This window comes from Prionailurus viverrinus, chromosome B2, assembly GCF_022837055.1.
Source record: "Prionailurus viverrinus isolate Anna chromosome B2, UM_Priviv_1.0, whole genome shotgun sequence".
NCBI classification, from domain to species: Eukaryota; Metazoa; Chordata; class Mammalia; order Carnivora; family Felidae; genus Prionailurus; species Prionailurus viverrinus.
This window is the reverse complement of record NC_062565.1, coordinates 87,795,860-87,815,287: the sequence shown is the minus strand read 5'-3', so window position 1 is coordinate 87,815,287 and position 19,428 is coordinate 87,795,860. Positions and strand designations below refer to the sequence as shown.

The 19,428-nt window shown below is 35.2% G+C and overlaps 1 protein-coding gene across 2 annotated transcripts in view; it reads left to right on the top strand.

The window, feature by feature from the left end:
• The window catches only part of MMS22L (MMS22 like, DNA repair protein), a 128,916-nt gene that overhangs the window by 10,757 nt on the left and 98,731 nt on the right, over nt 1–19,428 (top strand). For both annotated transcript variants that reach the window (XM_047859195.1, XM_047859194.1), the window contains exons 8-10: nt 355–485; nt 1,935–2,048; nt 12,000–12,176. In XM_047859195.1, coding sequence (XP_047715151.1) covers nt 355–485; nt 1,935–2,048; nt 12,000–12,176 — 422 coding nt within the window. The remainder of the gene's footprint in view (nt 1–354; nt 486–1,934; nt 2,049–11,999; nt 12,177–19,428) is intronic.

Genomic DNA, 19,428 nt, shown 5'->3' with positions numbered 1-19,428 from the left:
CTGTGTCTCCCTCTCTCTGACCCTCCCTCATTCATGCTCTGTCTCTCTCTGTCTCAAAAATAAATAAACGTTAAAAAAAAATTTTTTTATAAAAAAAGAAGGCCACATTAAGAAAAGAGAAGTCTATTAAGTGGTACTTGAGAGAACTGAAAACTTTTTTAGGTAATGTTTATTAGTGATCATATAAGAAAGGAATTGTCCTCAAATTTAACTTATTTCCAAAGAAACTTGCTTTTAACCCTATGTGTTACAGTTTTGTAGTAAGTCATTTGAAAGGTCTATAGTTTTTTTCCCTTCTTCTGAATTAGTAAAATCTACTGTAGTTTTAAAAAATATATTTTATTATGTTTTTAGAGCAAGTTATATATGGTCATCAGTTTATGAATCTGGCAGGAGACAATTTAACTAATGTCAGCCTATTTGAAGAACATTGTGAAAATCTTCTTTGTGATTTAATAAGCCTGTCACTCAACAGGTATGACAAGGTAATGCTTTAAGAGTTTATTTGTATTTTTGATACTTAAGGGAAGTACTCCTTAATGTGTGTAGTTTATAAGAATTTAAACTGAAATTGTTTACTTGTTAACTCTCCTAATTTTATATTTATTACTATCTGGGAGTTGACTGGGAAAAGAATTTGATTTAAACATTTAGTACAGGCTGAAATTAATGTTTCAGAGGTTTTTTTTGTTTTGTTTTGTTTTTTTTAATTTCCATCTTGTCAAAAATAAATAAAAACAAGATGTTTATGACAATAACTGTACATTTAACTTCTGTTCCAGTAGGAGAGTCCAGCCCTTTAACAATACATGTATTGTTACATAATACAATAAATGAGTAGTTAACTAAAATTAGTGAACAATTGTAAAGGGAAATTTTATTTGTTTTCAAAAAAGGTCTAGAATCATGGGGAGAATTACTTGTTTTTACTAAATTGTGTCTAACAGAGTGTTTAATGCAGACAATGATTTAAAGGTGCTATATAGCTACTCATTTGCTAGCAATGGAAATTTTTAGATCATTATCAGTTATTTCAGATTTTTAGCACAAATCTTATAGGAAATGAGGATTTATAATTTTGTATAATTTAGATTGTGTTTTATGTATTACCAAAGTCTTTTAAGTCTAGTCTACATAATTTTACAACTAATGTAATTAGTGGATTAACCAAATAGGGGTTAGTAATACTTTAAGTTATCTTTTACTCCGTATTACATTAAAAACATGAATATAGTATATGTGAAGTACTGATTGCATAATCAATTTCTGAAGTCTAGCTGTACTTGCAAGTATAGTGTATATACTCTGCATTATGTAGGACCATTGAGGGTATATTTGATAAAAACATACTTAATCTAAAATTGCTTAACCTTTATAGGTCCCCAACAATTGTATTTATTCTGACTTGTAAAAATTTTTTAGTTTGCTTTACAATGGATTAAATTTGTTTTTAATCATTTTATTAGAAGTTTTTCTGTTGTGGCTGATGAATTAGATCAAAGTTAGGAAATCAATGCCCTGAGCCCATATCTAGCTCATTGTCTGGTTTTATAAATAAAATTTTACTGAGCACAGCCCACCTTTTTTTTTTATTTAAGTCTATTATTTATGATTGATGTTGTATAATGCAGAGTTGAGTAGTTGTGACAAGGACTATATCTCCCTGAAATATTTACTATCTACCCCTTTACGGGAAAAGTTTGCTAAACATCAGTGATTAAAGCAAACTTTGAAAATGAAGTTCGTTGTATACTTTTGGTTTTAAAATGGGGATTTATTTTAAAATTTAATGGAATGGCACATTTTTCATAAACAACTTATGTAATTGAACATCAGTGTTAAGTCATCTAAATCATTCTTTTAAAACATTTGGAACGAGGTATGTGGCATATAAAATTCTCTTTTAAAGAACTCATTTTGGTTCTTCCCTACAGGTCAGGCCTTCTGAAGCATTAATGAGTCACCACTGCCCATGTCCATGTATTAAAGAATTATGGGTTCTACTCATTCATCTTCTAGAACACAGAAGTAAATGGTCTCTTTCAGAGGTAAGTTGTCAAATTGATGTGTTAATTATTGTTCCTAACTCTTAAATTGAATTTATGCAGTGGTTTTAGCCAAGAAAAATGTTACAAAGTTTCTTGTTTATAATAAAACAACCACCACCACCAAACACATCATTAGTTGAGTCCTAAATACTTACTATATTTTTAACCCTGAAGTGGTAATATGAAACATCTCGGAGAAGTGCAAGATTTGACTCATTTTCACAAGTTTTTTGTTGTTTTCCTATCAAGAATCTTTTAGGCTAAAATATTTCATACTGTCTAGTAATCCAGAAAACAAGTTAGGAAATATGGCAGATTTAGATTTGAAGAGAAATAAAATAGGTTTTTTTTTTTTTTTTTTTAATGTTTTATTTATTTTTGAGACAGAGCGTGAGCAGGGGAGGTGCAGAGAGAGAGCGAGACACAGAATCCGAAGCAGGTTCCAGGCTCTGAGCTGTCAGCACAGAGCCCGATGGCGGGGCTCAAACTCAGAAACCGCAAGATCATGACCTGAGCCAAAGTCAGGCGCTTAACCCACTTATTTTAGGAGAGCCACCCAGGCACTCCTAAAATAGGTTTTTATTAAAGAATTTTATGGCATCTTATTTCAAGGAAGGAGGAAGAAAGTGCTAAGGAGAGCATGAGAAATTTTCTTTGACCTCATTTTGGGCCAAATCTTTCAGAATGGGGCTTTATTTATTCAGCTGTTGTGGATTAGTAGAAAAAAAGAAATATTCATAGGCAGAAGTAAGAACAAAGAATTCATCGTGAAATGATATTTGAAATTGTTTATGTTATATGAAAATGTCTTTGATTTTAATGGATTTCAGAATTTTCTGATTGTCCACAATTTGGGGTTTGGGTGCTACCATCTCATTCTAATAACAAACATACTTTTATGAGTTTACAAGTGTTATATTTATTTTCAGTTTATTATTTCAGCGGTAAATTTAAGTATAAACTTAACATATCTTATAATCAAGTAAAAAAATTCTTTTTTGCTTGCAGTTTGGCTTTTCAGTAGAGTTCAGCTTTCTTTGGTGAGATTTCAGTATTACAGTCTCAGGATTTTTTTTTCCTTTGATCATTTGCCAGCATATTTTGTTTCATTGACATGGTAAATATCAGTTTTTCCATTTTCTGTAAAACTTGTTGTTATTTAAGGATTTTATATTTCTTTACAATTCTTATTTTACCAATTTCAGACTTGAACATATAGACCACATATAGTGCAGGTTTGTACTTGTTGCTGTTAGTTTTCATTTGGTAGGTGTAATTTTAAAATATTATACTGTAGAAATTTGCATAGTAATATTTATTGTTTGACCTAAATTATTTATATGTTATTCATTTTATATAGTAACCAGACTTACTTGTCTTAAAATAATGAAAATCTGAAGGCATTTAATTTTTTGTAGTACAAGTAAAAAGTAATTGATATCATTCACAGATTTTGAAGGCTATTTTATTTTTAAATTCAGGTTCAAATTTGCCATGCCTAATAGTAAGACATTTTAACCTTCCTGCTGAAAAAAATAATCTAATCATACTGGGTATCATCATACAATAAACATTTGTATGTTTTAGTGAGCTTGTAGAAAGTGAGAAGTCCTGAGGCCAAATACTGAATGTAGGTGGGAACTCACATCAGCTGAAGACTGAAGCTGCCCCATGACCTTATAGACAGTTGCTAAATTGTGTAAACTTGAACATTAGCTTTTGTACGTAGAAGGTACAAGAAGACAAAGTCAGAGTCGACCCAAGTTGGTACCCTACTAATACACTAGCTGCCCTTAGTTCTGGGCCCCCCAAAAGAGGAACTAGGACCTCAACTAAATTTATAAGGAAAATAGCCCTTTACTCTAATATTTTGCAGTTTGAAATTGCTTCAGTGTATTTGTTATTGCAAGCCAGCCCTCAGGTTTATAGCCTGAGTTGGTGTTGCCTAGATTGTAGTAAAAATTTCAAGCCAGTGACTTCTAAGCAGCCATGGACATTGGATGAATGCTTACACCTAAATCTTCCCAAGTAACTCCCCCAAAATATAGAACAGCAAGAACAAATAAAACCACACAAACATGTTGATAGCTTAACTACAGGATAGGAGTGATAAAAGGGTTTTAAGTTAAAGGTAAAAACCACCAAAGCTCTACCATAAAACTTTATAGGAAGCAAGGGCAGTCTGAAAAAAAACTTGGAGGAGAGAAGAAGGGAGCTAGCAGTAGTCATCAGATAGGTGACATCAGTCATCAGATAAAACCATTGCCAGGTTGTGAATATACTGAGAAAGTTGGTCATTCTGACCTTTCTGACCTTCCTTGTAGGTCAGAGAACTGACTATAGGATAGAACATGAAAGTGTGTACATGACATGAGTAGGTAGTCTTTGAAGGTAGGATTCTGGAGAATAAAAAGGCAAAAAAGGAATGATAGTCTTGGTGATTGGGTGGTGAAAGGTATAGGAAGTAAAAACAAAATGATCTTGTAAAAGAAAAGAAAAAACAAATCAAAGTTCTCATACCCAGTCTCCTACCAATGTCACCACCAAAAAAGAAAAAGGAAATTCAGGAAAGAAATGGGACTTTGGTACGTTGACAAAAGAGGCCTCCACTGGACTAGAAATCTTTTAAAGTAGTCCAGATTTACTAAATGAAAGAAAGGAAAAGGAAACTTTGATACAAGTCTTTATAAAGTTACTACTAGAAAACAGCATTGAAACACTTTAGCTGACACACCCTTTGCACAAGAAACAACTGTGATGAATCAGAAGGAAATTTTTTAATGTTTGTTTTTGAGAGAGAGAGAGAGAGAGAGAGCACGTGAGCAGGGGAGGGACAGAGAGAGAGAGAGAGAGAGAGGGAGACATAGAATCCAAAGCAGGCTCCAGGCTCTGAGGTGTTAGCACAGAGCTAACCCTGAAGTAGAGCTGGAACCCACAAACTGTGAGATCATAACCTGAGCCAGACGCTTAACCAACTGAGCCACCCAGGCACCCCTGAAGCAGAAGGAAATTTTAATTTTAATCCAAACTGGAATAAATAGACAAACATTTGGAGCTATAAAAAACAAAAAACAAAAAACACCCTGCATAAGATACTCAAGTGTTAAAAAGAAGTAGAGTAAAAGCCAGAAATGAATGAAAAGAATAAATTGAATGCAGGAAAGAAATGAAAGAAAAAATAAATTTAGAGTTGACTAAATTTCAAGGTGCCCAAGAAAAATACACTCAAATGAAAATTTAATCAGGGATATGAAAGAAAGGCAGAAAACATCCAAGGAATATAAAGAATTAGAAAATAGCTGAAATGGAAGGTAAGCAAAAAGGAAATAGCCATATGTGTAAATGGAGTCTTTAAAGAAGAAAACAGAACAATAGGGTGTAGCTAACACTCAAAACTTATCCAAGAAAACAGTTATTGGGGGAAAAAAAGAAGAGCTAATTCTACATATTGAAGGGGCCTACCAGGTAACTGGTAAGATTAACTCCAAATAAATCATCCCAAGACATATCATACAAAAACTGTTTGATTTCAAACATGACTTTAGGTCCTATAGGAAATCCTCAAATTTTCTAGGCGAAAAGACCAAATAACTTAAAAGAGCAAAGTAATCTGACCTGCACTAGGCTTTTCAAAAACAACAGAAGGTAACAATGGAATATCTTAAAAGACTCAAAGAGCTTTCCTCCTTGTGAGGACACAGCCAGAAGTCTGCTGTCTAGAGAAGGACCCCTGATCTTGGACTTCAGCCTCCATAATGAATAAACAATATGCCACAACAGAGCAAGCCTTCAGCTTAGAGAAAAGTGTTGTAGGTCCCATCTTTCACTCTACAGAGATTATATGGACTGGAACTATGACATACTCACTCCCTTGATAGAAAGCTCAAGACCAAGAAAAAGTGACCAAACCCAAAGGAAACAAAACCGCAAAACGTTTCTTCTAAGACAGCAAAGAAGCTAGTTGAAAATTATTCCTTGTACTATCTGACATGCAGTGTCTTTGGGGACCGAGATGGATGTGGATAAACCAAGAAAGAAAAACAGAAAAAGCAATTGAAAATTTCAAGAACAGGGCTGCTTCCCTTCCTCATCCACCTGGGAGTTAATGATATCACAGAAGACATGATCATTCTCTGAATGTTGACAGCAGTCTAAGCTCCACACAGGGCCTGTTCTTAACAGCTTTCCAGACTGCTGAAGGCAGAGACTTTTTTTCTTTCTTTATGTTGTACAAAGATTTTTAAACTTTATGGTGTGACAACATTAATTTATACAATACCCTCATTATGTTTACATTTTTTAACTTTTTTTATTTGAGAGAGGGAGTGTAAGAGTGCAAGCAAGGGAGATGGAGAGAGAGAATCCCAAGTAGGTGCCTAGCTGTCATCATGGAGCCTGTTGTGGGGTTCAAAGTCGCTAACCGTGAGATCATGACCTGAGCTGAAACCAAGAGTCAGGCGCTTAACTTACTGAGCCACCCAGGCGCCCCCCTCATTATGTTTTTAAAAGAAGAAAACATGCGTATGTGCGCATGCATATACACACTAACATTTTTCCGTAAAGTATTTAATTCCTTCTCCCTACCCCCTGGCATCCCCCCCACCGAATGTGGTAGGTGAAGATTGAATGGGATTTGGAGTTTTCTTGCTGAGGAAGAGACATTTTCTGCAATCAGGTCTGTGTTCAAAGAACTAATGTTCTAAGGAAATTATCTAAAGGGGAGAGGCAGTTCAGGGCTTTTAAGTTATTTTCATATCTGCCTGTGTTCCTGCTGACTTTTGTGAAGCCAACAGGATGATGTTTCCCAAGGGGACAGTGTATAAAGCAATTAGGGAACCCTCTTGGAGGCTCAGGAATGTTTGCAAATTCACATACACCTCAAATTATGTGGGAATTCCAAGAACGGAAATAAACTAATTTGGTCAAGGACATAATTGTGTTCCAGGAAATATTCTAAACACATAGCTTTTGTAGATCTATCTGTATGACTGTTTTCCTGAAAACCCAACACTCATTATCTAGTAAACATCAATTAGATTTCAGTTTCACAGGAGGAAAGCTAATAAATAATCCTTGAGTGATATTTCTTATGTGCCAGAAAGTAGAGTGAGTGTGAGGTTAAGTAAACTGTTCAAATAACAGAATATGATAAACTGGACTTCAAATGCAGATTTATTTGGTGCTACAACTCATGTTTTTTCCTACCACACGATTATGTAAGAAAGTGCATATTTAAGAAAGAAAAGAAATAGCTGAATTAAATCACTCCTTTTTGGGGAAATAGACCTAAATATATTTTATGTGTACTCCCCAAATTGCCATGAATGAGGCGGGGGACACCGGTGGTGTACCATGTGCAATATCATAGCATTTCTGACGAGTACAAATTATATTTTAGCTGCCACATATATGCATAAATTTATATATGTTGTCACGTTTAAGTGTCACAGAAAGATTGTTAAAGAAATTTTCTGTGAAATAAAAACATCATTAATACCAAAAACAAAAAGACAAAAAAACACCCAAAACCCCACAAAGATTCAAAATGTATGGGCCAAGGATTTTATAACTTTCACCCTGGCAATCCCACTTCTAGGAGTTTATTTTTGGTATATATGTCTAGCAATTCAGAAAAAATGCATATGCATCAGGCTCTTTAGTGCATTGTTTATAAAAGCATAATATGAGAAACTACCTAACAGCCCATACACAGACTAGTTGAACCAACCATGGTATATCAGCACATTGGAGTACTGTGTTCAATAGACTGAATAAAATATCTGAAGCATTTGATTTCCAGGATTTATTGTTACGTAAGCAAAGTGCAGAAGAATATTTATAGGATGCTACCTTCTGTGTATGAAGATGGGGAAAATAGTAAATGCATATGATTAGTTATGCACAGATAAATACTGGAAAGACAAATCAGAACTATGAAATAGGTGGGTAGGAATGGGAGATTGGTGAGGGACAGTGCAGTGGAAGGGTTTGAATGTGTTATGATTTTAGAACTGTGCTAAACTTGAACATGCTCCAGAAATAAATCAAGGTGCGTGGAAGAGGGATTCATTGGAACATAAAGAGAAACACCTAAACCGAACTGTATTATAAGTGAGTAACACATGGGAGAAGTGATGTGGGGGGAGGACTGACCTAGACAATTTGGAGTGCACTATTTTGACAATGTGCTCTAAGGCTAAAGACAGAAGAATTGTAATGAACTGCAAATACTGGACTCGTTTGTAGATTTGTCTTACAGTGCTATATATGAGTTAGCAATTTCAAATCTTTATTTGGGTTCTAGGACTGAGCAAATTAATATATTATGGGTGATTAAGAGCCAACTTTGCCACTGTTGGAAAATTGAGTTACAAATATGGAAACAGGGAAAGGTAGAGTGAAAGATAATGTGTAGGAATAGAATTTGAGATATTAGTATGAAATAATGGTTTTTAATCATCAGAACTAGAAGTGAGTGTGTGTGTGTGTGTGTGTGCGCGTGTGTGTGCGTGTGCGCACACACATGGACACGTGCATACATGCATTTCCTACCTTATCCAATAGGTGGGCCTACAAACGATGGTATTAGAGTAACAGGAAACTGCAATGTCTTGGTTTTGAAGACCAACCTCCAATGACAAGAAACAAAGTTCCTTTGGCAAATGACTGGTCTTCCAGGCTGGGGCATGAAAAGAAAAAAATGAACCTGGAACATTTTGTACCAGAAACTAAGGAGGTACTCAGAAAATAAAGAAGACACCTCTGAAGGACAAAAGAGCTAACATGAAGATCTCCCACACTCTAAACCTGGGATAATTTGAGAAACAAAATAAATGATAGCAAAGGATTGTAATCTATACAGTAAGACTTTATGGATTCATACTGGTATAAATGAAAAATAAATGGAGAGAAGGGAAACTCCTCCTAATAAATGTAGATGTTGGTGATAGAATTAGAAAATCACCAGTTGACAACTTCCTTAGTAACTGTTTCAGGCAAGAATCCTCAATGGCTGCCAGAAGTATGACGAAAACCAATATTTTTACAGCTGGATAAGTATCTACACTATCAGTTACAAAGGGAGCAGTAACTTTACAGTTTAGAAAATCTGGCAGATACCACCTTACCCACGTGACCAAAGTTAACCAATAATAGGACAAATGGATATTATGTACCTTCAGTGTGTGATGTGATGCACTTAAAGAAGAAAAATGTGTCTTTGGTATTCTTGCCAAAAATATATAATGTGAATCTAATTATGAAGAAACTTAAGTTAAATCTAAATAATGGACCTGTACTCCTCAAAAATGTCAAGGTCAGGAAAGATAATAACTGAAGAACTATTATGGATTATAGGAAATAGAAGAGACCTGGTGGCTACATGCAGCATGTGAGAATAGAGGGGATATGATAATGCTTTTAATTGTAGCTCCAAAGTAGAAAGTGGAACAGAGAAAATACTTGAAGTGAAAATGACAGAAAATTTTCCATAGTTAAGAAAAGCTGTCGCATTAAGAAAATCAATTCCAGTTAGGATTAAAAAAACAAAAACAAAAAAACAGACCTAGATACATCATAGTGAAACTGCAGAACATCAAAGACAAAGAGAAGAGCTACAAGCGTTCAGACAGAAAAATGTTACCTTCAAAAGAATGTCAATTAGACTATCAGCTGACTTCTCAACAGCAGTGGAGGTCAGTGGGAATGTTAATTTTCATTGTATTAAAGCAAAGTAGTTGTCAACTTAAAATTTTTCACCAGTAAAATCTTTCAAGGGTGAGGTGAAACAAAGCTGTCAGTGAAACAGAATTGAAGGGAATTCTAAAAGAGGTATTTTAGAAGAATGGTGCCTGAATTGGGGGAGTTGGGGGCAGGGCAGAGGTGGTGTGATGTATGAAGGAATAAAGTGCAAAGAAAATAGTAAATGTTTTGTATAAGTCAGTAATATAATCTGTTTGAATTAAGAAATAGTTAAAGTACACAGTAATACTGGTGTAGAAATTGGATAGGGCATAATGAGTATTTTAAGGTACTTATTTTAAGAGGAGAACGAAGATATGTATTAACTTATCAAGACATTTGCCTATATGCTGTTATTTGTAAGGTAGTCACTGAAAGAAGAGAAAGTAGACTAACATACTAGCTAGTGGAGGGGGAAAAAAGAAAAATATTTAACCCAAAAGAACTCAAGAAGGAGGTGTTTGTGGAAAAAATAGGTATACAAATAGAAATACAGAATAAGATGGTAGATTTAAAACTGAATGTAGGAGTCATTACATTAGTGGACTACTAAATGCTCATTTAAAAAAATATACTGTCAGAACAGAATGTAAGCTTTTTATAAGAGATAAGCTAAAACAAACTATAGAAGAGTTCAGAATTGATAGAAAAAGATGTAATATGTTAAACTAACATTAGAGAAAATTAGACTTTAAAACCAATAAGAGCATTAGGTCATTTTGTACTGATAAAAGGTTCAATTTATCAGGAAGATAAAGCAAATTTAAATTTTTATGTGGCTAAGAACATAGTATTAAATGAAAATAAAAATTGAATTACAAGAAGAAATACACATATGCTTAGAAATAATTGAAATACATTTCTAACCCATAGGTGAAAGAAAATATAATGGAAACTGTAAAATTTTTTGAAGTAAATGATAACTAACATACTACTAGTTAAAGCTTTGGGACTGCAGCTAAAGATAAAGAGGGAAAAGTATAACTTTATGTTGTTTTTTTTAAATTTATTTTTGAGAGAGCTCTCTCAAGTAGGGAGGGTTAGAGAGAGAGGGAGAGTTCCATCAGCCTCTGCCATTGCAGAGCCCTGAAATTTATAACTTTAAATACAGATGCTAGAGGGGGGAAAAGCTGAAAATTAATGAGCTAAGAATTCATCATAGGGGCGCCTCAATGGCTCAGTTAAACATTTGACTCTTGATTTTGGCTCAGGTTGTGATCTCACGGTTCCTGAGATTGAGCCCCATTTGGGATTCTGGTCTGATAGCTGAGAGCTTGCTTGGGATTCTTTCTTCCTCTTTGCCCTTCCCCCACTCACACACATGCTCTGTCTCTCAAAATAAGTAAATAAACTTAAAAAGAATTCATCATACAAGAAGTTAGGGAGAAAGAATCCCTGCATAATAAACCCAAAGAAAGTAAAAGGTAGCAAATGAAACTAACACAAATTTGTAAAATTAAAAATAACAAAGATCAAAACAGAAAAAGATTAAAACGGTCAAAAATTGGTTCTTTAAAAGTTACTAAAATTGGCTAATTTCTCTTGAAATGATTACACAGTCAATACTAAAAATTTAAAAAGGAACATGACCAGATTTTGCAGATATTTTTAAAAGTTGAGATATTGTCATTAACTGTATGCCTAATAACTTGAAAATGTTTATGAGATGGAACAAATTACTAGAAAAAAAAACTTACTAAAACTCATCAAATGCTCAACAGTGTATCAGGTAAATGGTTCATCATATAGTCATATTTTGGAATACTTTGATGAACTAGGCCTATACGCAATATGGATGAATCTCGGAAACACGATGTTGAGAAAAGAAGCAAGTTATAAAGAATAGAATTAGGCCACTTAAGAATACAAACATGGATAAAAAAGTGGTGATGGGAAGCCAAACTGTATATGATTTAGGCTTATAGGCCTATGTGGCAAAACTTAAAAAACAAGAGAATGATTTATGATGAAGGTCAGGATAATCATTTCCCCTGGATGGCAGAAGATGTGATTGTGGAACACATAGGATCTTTCTAGAGTGCTAATCATGTTCTAATAATTCTTAACCTGTGTATTTTTATTCTTTAAATTTCACATACATGGGTTTTTTTCTCTTTTATGTATATGTATTATTATACAAATGGAGAAAAAAGCCCAAACCAAAGGTTATGTTCTTAGTGTAATTGAATCATATTACCTCTCTTTGTATAGTCATTTTGGAACTGGTTGAATAAACTACTTAAAACATTCTTTGACAAATCAAGTGACCGAAGACGACCTTCTGTGCCTATAATCCAGCCCAGGGATCCATTAGGTTTTAGTTGGTGGATCATCACTCATGTAGCATCATTTTACCAGTTTGATCGCCATGGAATACAAGATGAAATGGTAAGATTTTATTTTCTTAAACTTTCTCATATTATTAATATGTATTTTTTGTAGACACGTTAGTAAATGAGCACAGAAACACAACAAAAAGTAGATCACAGGGGCGCTTGGGTGGGTCATTTGGGTGTCTAACTTCAGCTCAGCTCATGATCTCTCAAATTTTGTGAGTTTGAGCCCCACGTCAGGCTCTGTGCTGACAGCTCAGAGCCTGGAGCCTGCTTCGGATTCTGTGTCCCTCTCTTGCTCTGCCCCTCCCTCGCTCATGCTATCCCTCTCCTTCCCTCCCTCCCTCTCTCTCTCTCTCTCTCTCTCTCTCTCTCTCTCTCTCTCAAGAATAAATAAAACATTTAAAAAAACAAATTAAAAATAAAAGTAAATCACAATCCTACAGAGAAAAATTCAGCTTCTGAATCTAGAAGTTGGTAGACCTTTCCCTAAACATCTTGAAAAATGGTAATTTTTATGTTTTTACTATTTAAGGAAGAGCACCTTGTAGAAGACTTGAGATCTAGTCCAGTCCTGGCTCTGCTACTAGGTAGTTGTGTGACCTTCAGTAAATTACTTCAACTTTCCTGAGCCTGTGTTCCCTCTTCCAAAAATCATGGGATTGAGTGTTCAGAAAATGCCTTTTAGTTCCAAAATCTGTAAAATTTATGAAGGGAAAGCACATGTCTCCAGTAATGAGTTAGTAGTTTCTGTGAATAATTAGGTAAAATTATTTCCTCAGAATAATGCTTCTTTAGGGAAGCTTTTCATAAAGATATCTTAATCTATTAAACAACCATGAGGTTTACTTCAAAAAGATTTTATTATATTTCTAGTTAGAAACATTTTTTTTTGGTGTTATTTAAAAAGCCCTGTGAATAAAACTAGCTGGTAGACATATTTATTGATTTGAAGCTCTATTTGTGTATAATTATTCCATGTTCAGAAGTGAATAGTATTCTATTAGCCCATCAGTTCTATAACATATGGAATCTTGAAGCTAATGTGTCTGATTTTCAAAATTTACCTTTTGAAATCAGGTGGGGGGGGGGCGGGGGGGAGTAGTTCCCAAATCTGGCTTATCATCCATCAGACCTACCTGGAAGTTCTTAAAAATTCAGGTTTTCAGATCTCAACTCTAGAGATCCTGATTTAGTAATCTGGTTTGGAATTTGGGAATTCTTATTTGTAAAAAGTTTCTTGGTTCTCATCCTCTATCAGGTATGGAGATCATTGCTTATGAAACCTGTTCCTTGACAGACTTTCTTCTTTTTGAATACTGAAAAAAGTCAGCTCGGAAATCATGCATGGAATCTGAGGGTCAGTTAGCATTGACATTTATGTCATAGGTCTTCTAAATGATCCGCCTAATAATAAAAAGCTTTCCAGGAGATCCCAAGATAAATTAAAATAATAAATCAGAAAGTTCTCTGAGAAACTCACACACAGATCAATATTAACGTATTTAAGCATTATACCAATTTATTGAGAGGGATCAGTGGAATGAGCATCCCAGAGAAAAGGATTATATGTCCTTTGTTTCTGTACATCAGTTCTTATCATGCTGATATGTAGTAAATACTCCATAAATCTTAACAGATTGTCATTATTGCAGTAGGCCTTTCACTGAGTATTTTTGTGGAGTTAATATGTTAATGTTTCACATCTTTTAACCATTAGAATACTAGAACATTAAAGTAACTCAAAAATTTACCTATAAAATAATGTCTTTACATCAGCATTTTATTTCTCTTCCCATTTTAATTCCCCAGTACATATTTTTTATTTTAATCGGTGTAAATAAAAACAGTAATTAGTTAAAAGCACCTTTGAGTTACCATTAAGGTAGTTATCATAATAATAGGTGCCAATGATAGGATGTACGTGAAACAGATTTATTGCCTCTTGCTTCAGGGAGCATGCTTTCAGGTTATAAATGCTTGCTGGAACTGCCGCTAACACTTATGCGAGTGAATGGTGTATTTCAGTGGTGGTTGATGTTGACCTCCACATACACCCACATGTGGTACGTAATCTAGCCATGTTAATATATATCATTACTATTACTGTTGTACTGTACAGTTGCATTGCTGAAATCACTCTTCTGTTTCATACAGAGAATTCCATAGGAAATTAATGCTTTTATTAGCCCTGAATCAAGATAGTAATTGAATTGTCTGTGTTTAAAATAGCTTAATCTACGTCTTTTAATATGTCAGCAGTTCCTGTATGATTTTCTTTTGCTAAAATACATATATTTTAAGAATCTTAATTTAAATTATATAGAAGGTTTTAAGAGGAAAATGCCATCATATTTGAAAAAGAACCTTTCATATGATAAAAATAATAGAGATGTATAATGTATATGTATATGTGTAAAACAGACTTGGATTGTATTCATGAGTGCTCAAAGAACTTCAGATATTTCTGGACTTCTTAATATCTTTGAGAAAAAACACCTCAAGCTCTCTAGTTGATACTAGTTTTCATTAGGGGTGATGCCTTCAGCATATTGCATTTGCTAAGTGTTTTGTGGGTTTTTTAAAAATTTTATTTATTTACTTAGAGCAAGCATGAATGGGGGAGGGACAGAGGGAGAGGGAGAGAGAGAGAATCCTAAGCAATCTCCAAGCTCCACACGGAGCCCAATGCAGGGCTCAATCTCATGACCCTGAGATCGTGACCAGAGCCGAAAGAGTTAAATGCTTAACCTCCTGAACCACCCAGGTGCCCCACATTTGCTAAGTGTTTAATATTTCACAGTGACTAAGCAGCCTTTATATCTGTGAAGTAACATGAAGTAGGTGAGAGAGTAACATATCCATTTTACAAGTAACAAAACTGAGGTACACCGTAGTTAAATGTCAGCCTATCTTTGTCACTTAGATAAATTTGATATTGGGGTTCTCCTAAAGACCGCCTTCTCTCATGAATAGAACTTCAGTATGGAAACCGTGGGTACCAATTTGCCATGGACAGTTTCTGTTATGCCTATTATCCCCTCCTCCTATCTGGTTAATTTTCCTTTTACTCTCAAGTGTCTCAATTTGGTCCAGAAGTCCTGTAATCATTCTGATCTATGAATGTAAAGGTATATTGACTCATCCTTTCAGAGAGATTATGCAGAATGTTAATTTGGATCTGGGATATATTTTGATCAGAATTTTGAAAATTTTCTGAATTCTTTTTTCTTTTTATGATATAGTATCACAGCCAACTACCATATAGAAAATGGCCATGCATTAATAAGCCTGCTTTGTTCCACTCACAAGATGAGATCTTTACATTTAATTTTTTTAATTAAAAAAAGAATTTTTTTTTTTTATTTTTTTTTATAAATTTTTTTTTTTTTTTCAACGTTTATTTATTTTTGGGACAGAGAGAGACAGAGCATGAATGGGGGAGGGGCAGAGAGAGGGAGTCACAGAATCGGAAACAGGCTCCAGGCTCTGAGCCATCAGCCCAGAGCCCGACGCGGGGCTCGAACTCACGGACCGCGAGATCGTGACCTGGCTGAAGTCGGACGCTTAACCAACTGCGCCACCCAGGCGCCCCATAAAAAAAAAAAGAATTTTTTTTAATGTTTGTTTATTTTTGAGAGAGAGAGAGAAAAAGTGCTAGTGGGGGAGGGGCAGAGAGAAGGGGAGACAGAGGATCCAAAGCAGGCTCTGCACTGACAGCAGAGAGCCCAACGTGGGGTTTGAACAAGTCGCGAGATCATGACCCAAGCTGAAGTTGGACACCCAACCGACCGAGCCACCCAGGCATCTCAAAATTTTAACATTTTAAATAGGTTTCACATATGCTTCATTTTTTAATTTTATTTTAAAAGCTTTTTTGTGGATTAAACTTTTGCTGTGCATTTAATCACAAAATTTGCCAATTGATTAATGTAAGCTTGTAAGGAAAATTTGGTATCTCTCATACTAGAGGCTTTAGAGTTTCATGTATTTCTATTTAAGGTTTTTCTTTCAACCTAGATAAGAGTGTGTTATTTTCTCACAATTGCCACCATCTATTTTAAAAGCGAATATAGTTTAAAGAGAAGAAATATTTTGGGGCATTGCAGGAATCAGTTAAACAGTACTTTCCCTGCTGATGTCAGGCCAGCTAATGCTCATCTTCGAAACATCTGAAATAGTGACTAGATAAAAAGTCTGAAATATAACCTTAAAGTGAGAGCTGCACCAAGTTACCTTGTCTGCTGGAAGTGGAGAATAGGGTATCTATTTTATATTTGTGGTGGAGACATGACCTGTCCTGAAGCTTAAGTGGTTGTCTTAGTTTGGATGGTGGGATAAGAGATATAAAACATAACCCAAAATTGATAACTTCCTATTTCCTTTTTTTTTTTTTTAATGTTTATTTATTTTTGAGAGAGAGAGAGCATGAGAAGGAAGGGGCAGAGAGAGAGGGTAGGAGGACAGAGGATGCAAAGCAGGGTCTGTGCTGACAGCAGAGAGCTCGGTGCAGGGCTTGAACTCACAAACTGTGAGATCATGACCTGAGCTAAGTCAGACACTTAATCAACTGAGCCACCCAGGTGCCCCATATTTCCTTTCTGTCAGAGAGATTAAGTTTTGTATAAGTTAGTATGTAGAAAAAAAATGTAGGTGCTCAAAGTTCAGTTTTGCTGTGGAGAAAAAATCTGTGTCCTTTGATATAGTCTCTTAGACTTGATTTGGGCATGATATAGTTGTCATTCTTTAATCTGAGTTATGGTTTATTTTTGTTTTAGATTATAGCCACAGTACTGATCCACAGAGTTGAAATTCTCTGGACAAGAATACATTACTTACCTATAATTCCTGTGATTCAAATGCCTTGATAGAACAGAATCATTGAAATATACTCACTAACACTATGAAACTATAAAGCTAAATACAGTAGTCCTGTCATAACCCCTGCTTATTTGGGGTTAGTGATGATGTTTTCTTAGTCAAGAGTGATATAAAAGGGAATTGCTGAAAGGTGAGGGAAGGTTTATTAGAAAATGGGAAGAATACTGGCTTTGGAGCAAAATTCTTGCTCTGACTTGTATGTATATATACATAACCTCTCTGAGACTTAATTGTGTTTGGAAATTGTGAAATGGAAAGATTTTTTTTTTTTTTGAGGAAGTAATGTAAAGACCTTAACACAGTGTTCATATAGTATTATAAAACAAAATAGTCTCTTTTTTGAGAGAATTTTAGGACCAGTTACCAAGGCTGCTCATTTCTGACACCAATTGCAAGCTCAAGAATGCCCAAAACCATATAATTTACTTAGATTTACAGAACTCTCTAAAAGCTATTACACTCATGGTTATGGTTTATTACAGGGAAAGAATATAAATTAAAATTAGCTAAGGGAGGAGTATATAGTAGAGTCCAGGAGAAGTACCAAATGTGGAGTTCCTGTTGTTTTCTCCCCATGTTGTCAAGATACGTTAGTCTCCTGGCATCAGTGTGTGACAGTATGCAGGGAGTATTTCCAACCAGGAGAGCTTGCCTAAGCTGCAGTGTTCAGTTTTTATTGGAGCTCCATTACATAGATGTGATGGATTGATTGCCCACACGGTTAATCTCAATCTTCAGATCAACTTTCCAGGTCTCCACAGCCCTTAGCCTAAGTCACATTGTTGGTTTTAGGCTGTGGCCAGCCTCCACCCTCAATTACATTGTTAGACTATCCAGTATGACTCAAGGCTCCCCGGCAAACAAAGATATCCCTATCAGGTATAACATTCCAAGGGCCTAGAAATTACTCCCCAGAAGCCAAGGATAAAGGCCAGATTTTCTCTTTGGGTAAGGCCAAATTCTGTACTACACATTCTCTCCTCATAAAAGGTTTGTATTCACTTTATTTACATAAATATATCTGAAAAGGTCAATAATTTTTTTTTTTTTTTTGCTAAAAATAACTGAGTCATTGTATCAGTTATTTCTAACTGTGAAACAAAATTTGGCAGCTTAAAACAGCAAACATTTATTATCTCACACAGTTCCTAAGGCTCAGGTATACAGTAAGAGCTTAGCTGGATGGTTCTGGCCCAGGATTCCTCATGAGTTTGTAGTAAACTATCAGCAGATGCTTGAGTCTCTGAAGACTAGAGCTGGAGGACTCACTTCCAGTCTTTCTCATGTTGGCAGGAGGCTTTAGTTACTCATCACATAGGCTTCTTCAGGCCTGTTCACACTATGGTTTTCCCTGATGGAGTCAACAAGAGATTTTCATTAAGATGGAAGCTTCATTGTGTTCTAACCTAATCTTGGAAATGACATACCAACACTCCTATTAGTACTGATGCTCTCTTGATAACAGACCAACCCTGGCACAGTGTGCAGTGGGGTGGGGGTGGAGGGTTAAATAAGTGTATGAATACCAGGAGACAGGGTCATTTGGGGCCATTTTAGAGAGGGGCTACCACAGTCATTGAGTACCTTTATTAAGGAAATGTTCATTTAGTAATTTTATGTAATGAGCATCTTACATGAACATTATCCAGTCATTTAAAATTGAGAATATTGCAGGGGCGCTTGGGTGGCTCAGTTAAGCGTCCGACATTGGCTTAGGTCATGATCTCCTGGTTCATGAGTTTGAGCCCTACATTGGGCTCTGTGCTGACAGCTCAGAGCCAGGAGCCTGCTTCAGATTCTGTGTCTCCCTCTCTCTCTGCCCCTCCTCCACTTGTGCTCTGTCTCTCTGTCTTTCAAAAGTAAATATTTCAAAAAAAATTTTTTTTAATCAAGAATATTGTACATGCTTTAACCTTTTATGAGTCATTTGGTTTCATCCTTCTGAACAACATATTAATTATGATGGGGATGGTAGGGTATGATGAGGCTCTTTGTTTCTATTCTTTAAGGCTTCTGGCTTTGCTTTTTGAGGTGTTACAGTTACCTTTTGTACCTTTTTCACTCACTGTCAGAAACTAGTTGTTATTTGCTTCCTCTCCAAAGCACTTTCTTTTCTGGTTTTGACTAGTATACATGTATCCAGAGCTTTAAGAACTGAGCGCTCCTCCAGGCTTTCCTTTGGAAAGCAAAGCCTTTTTCATTGCCTAGCTTTTGTGAAGTATTTTGGCTTTGTGAAAGTCCTTTTTGGCTTTCTTCCTTATTGTGAGGAGTCTTCCAGATAAGTGACCATTGATTAAATGAGGTAGTACTGTGTACATTTTTTTCCTATACAAAATGTTTAGTTAATTGCTTAGTAGAATAGATTGTCTTGATGTTATTATACATAAAATGAAAAAGTCTCTGGTGAGTAAAGTATACAATGAGGA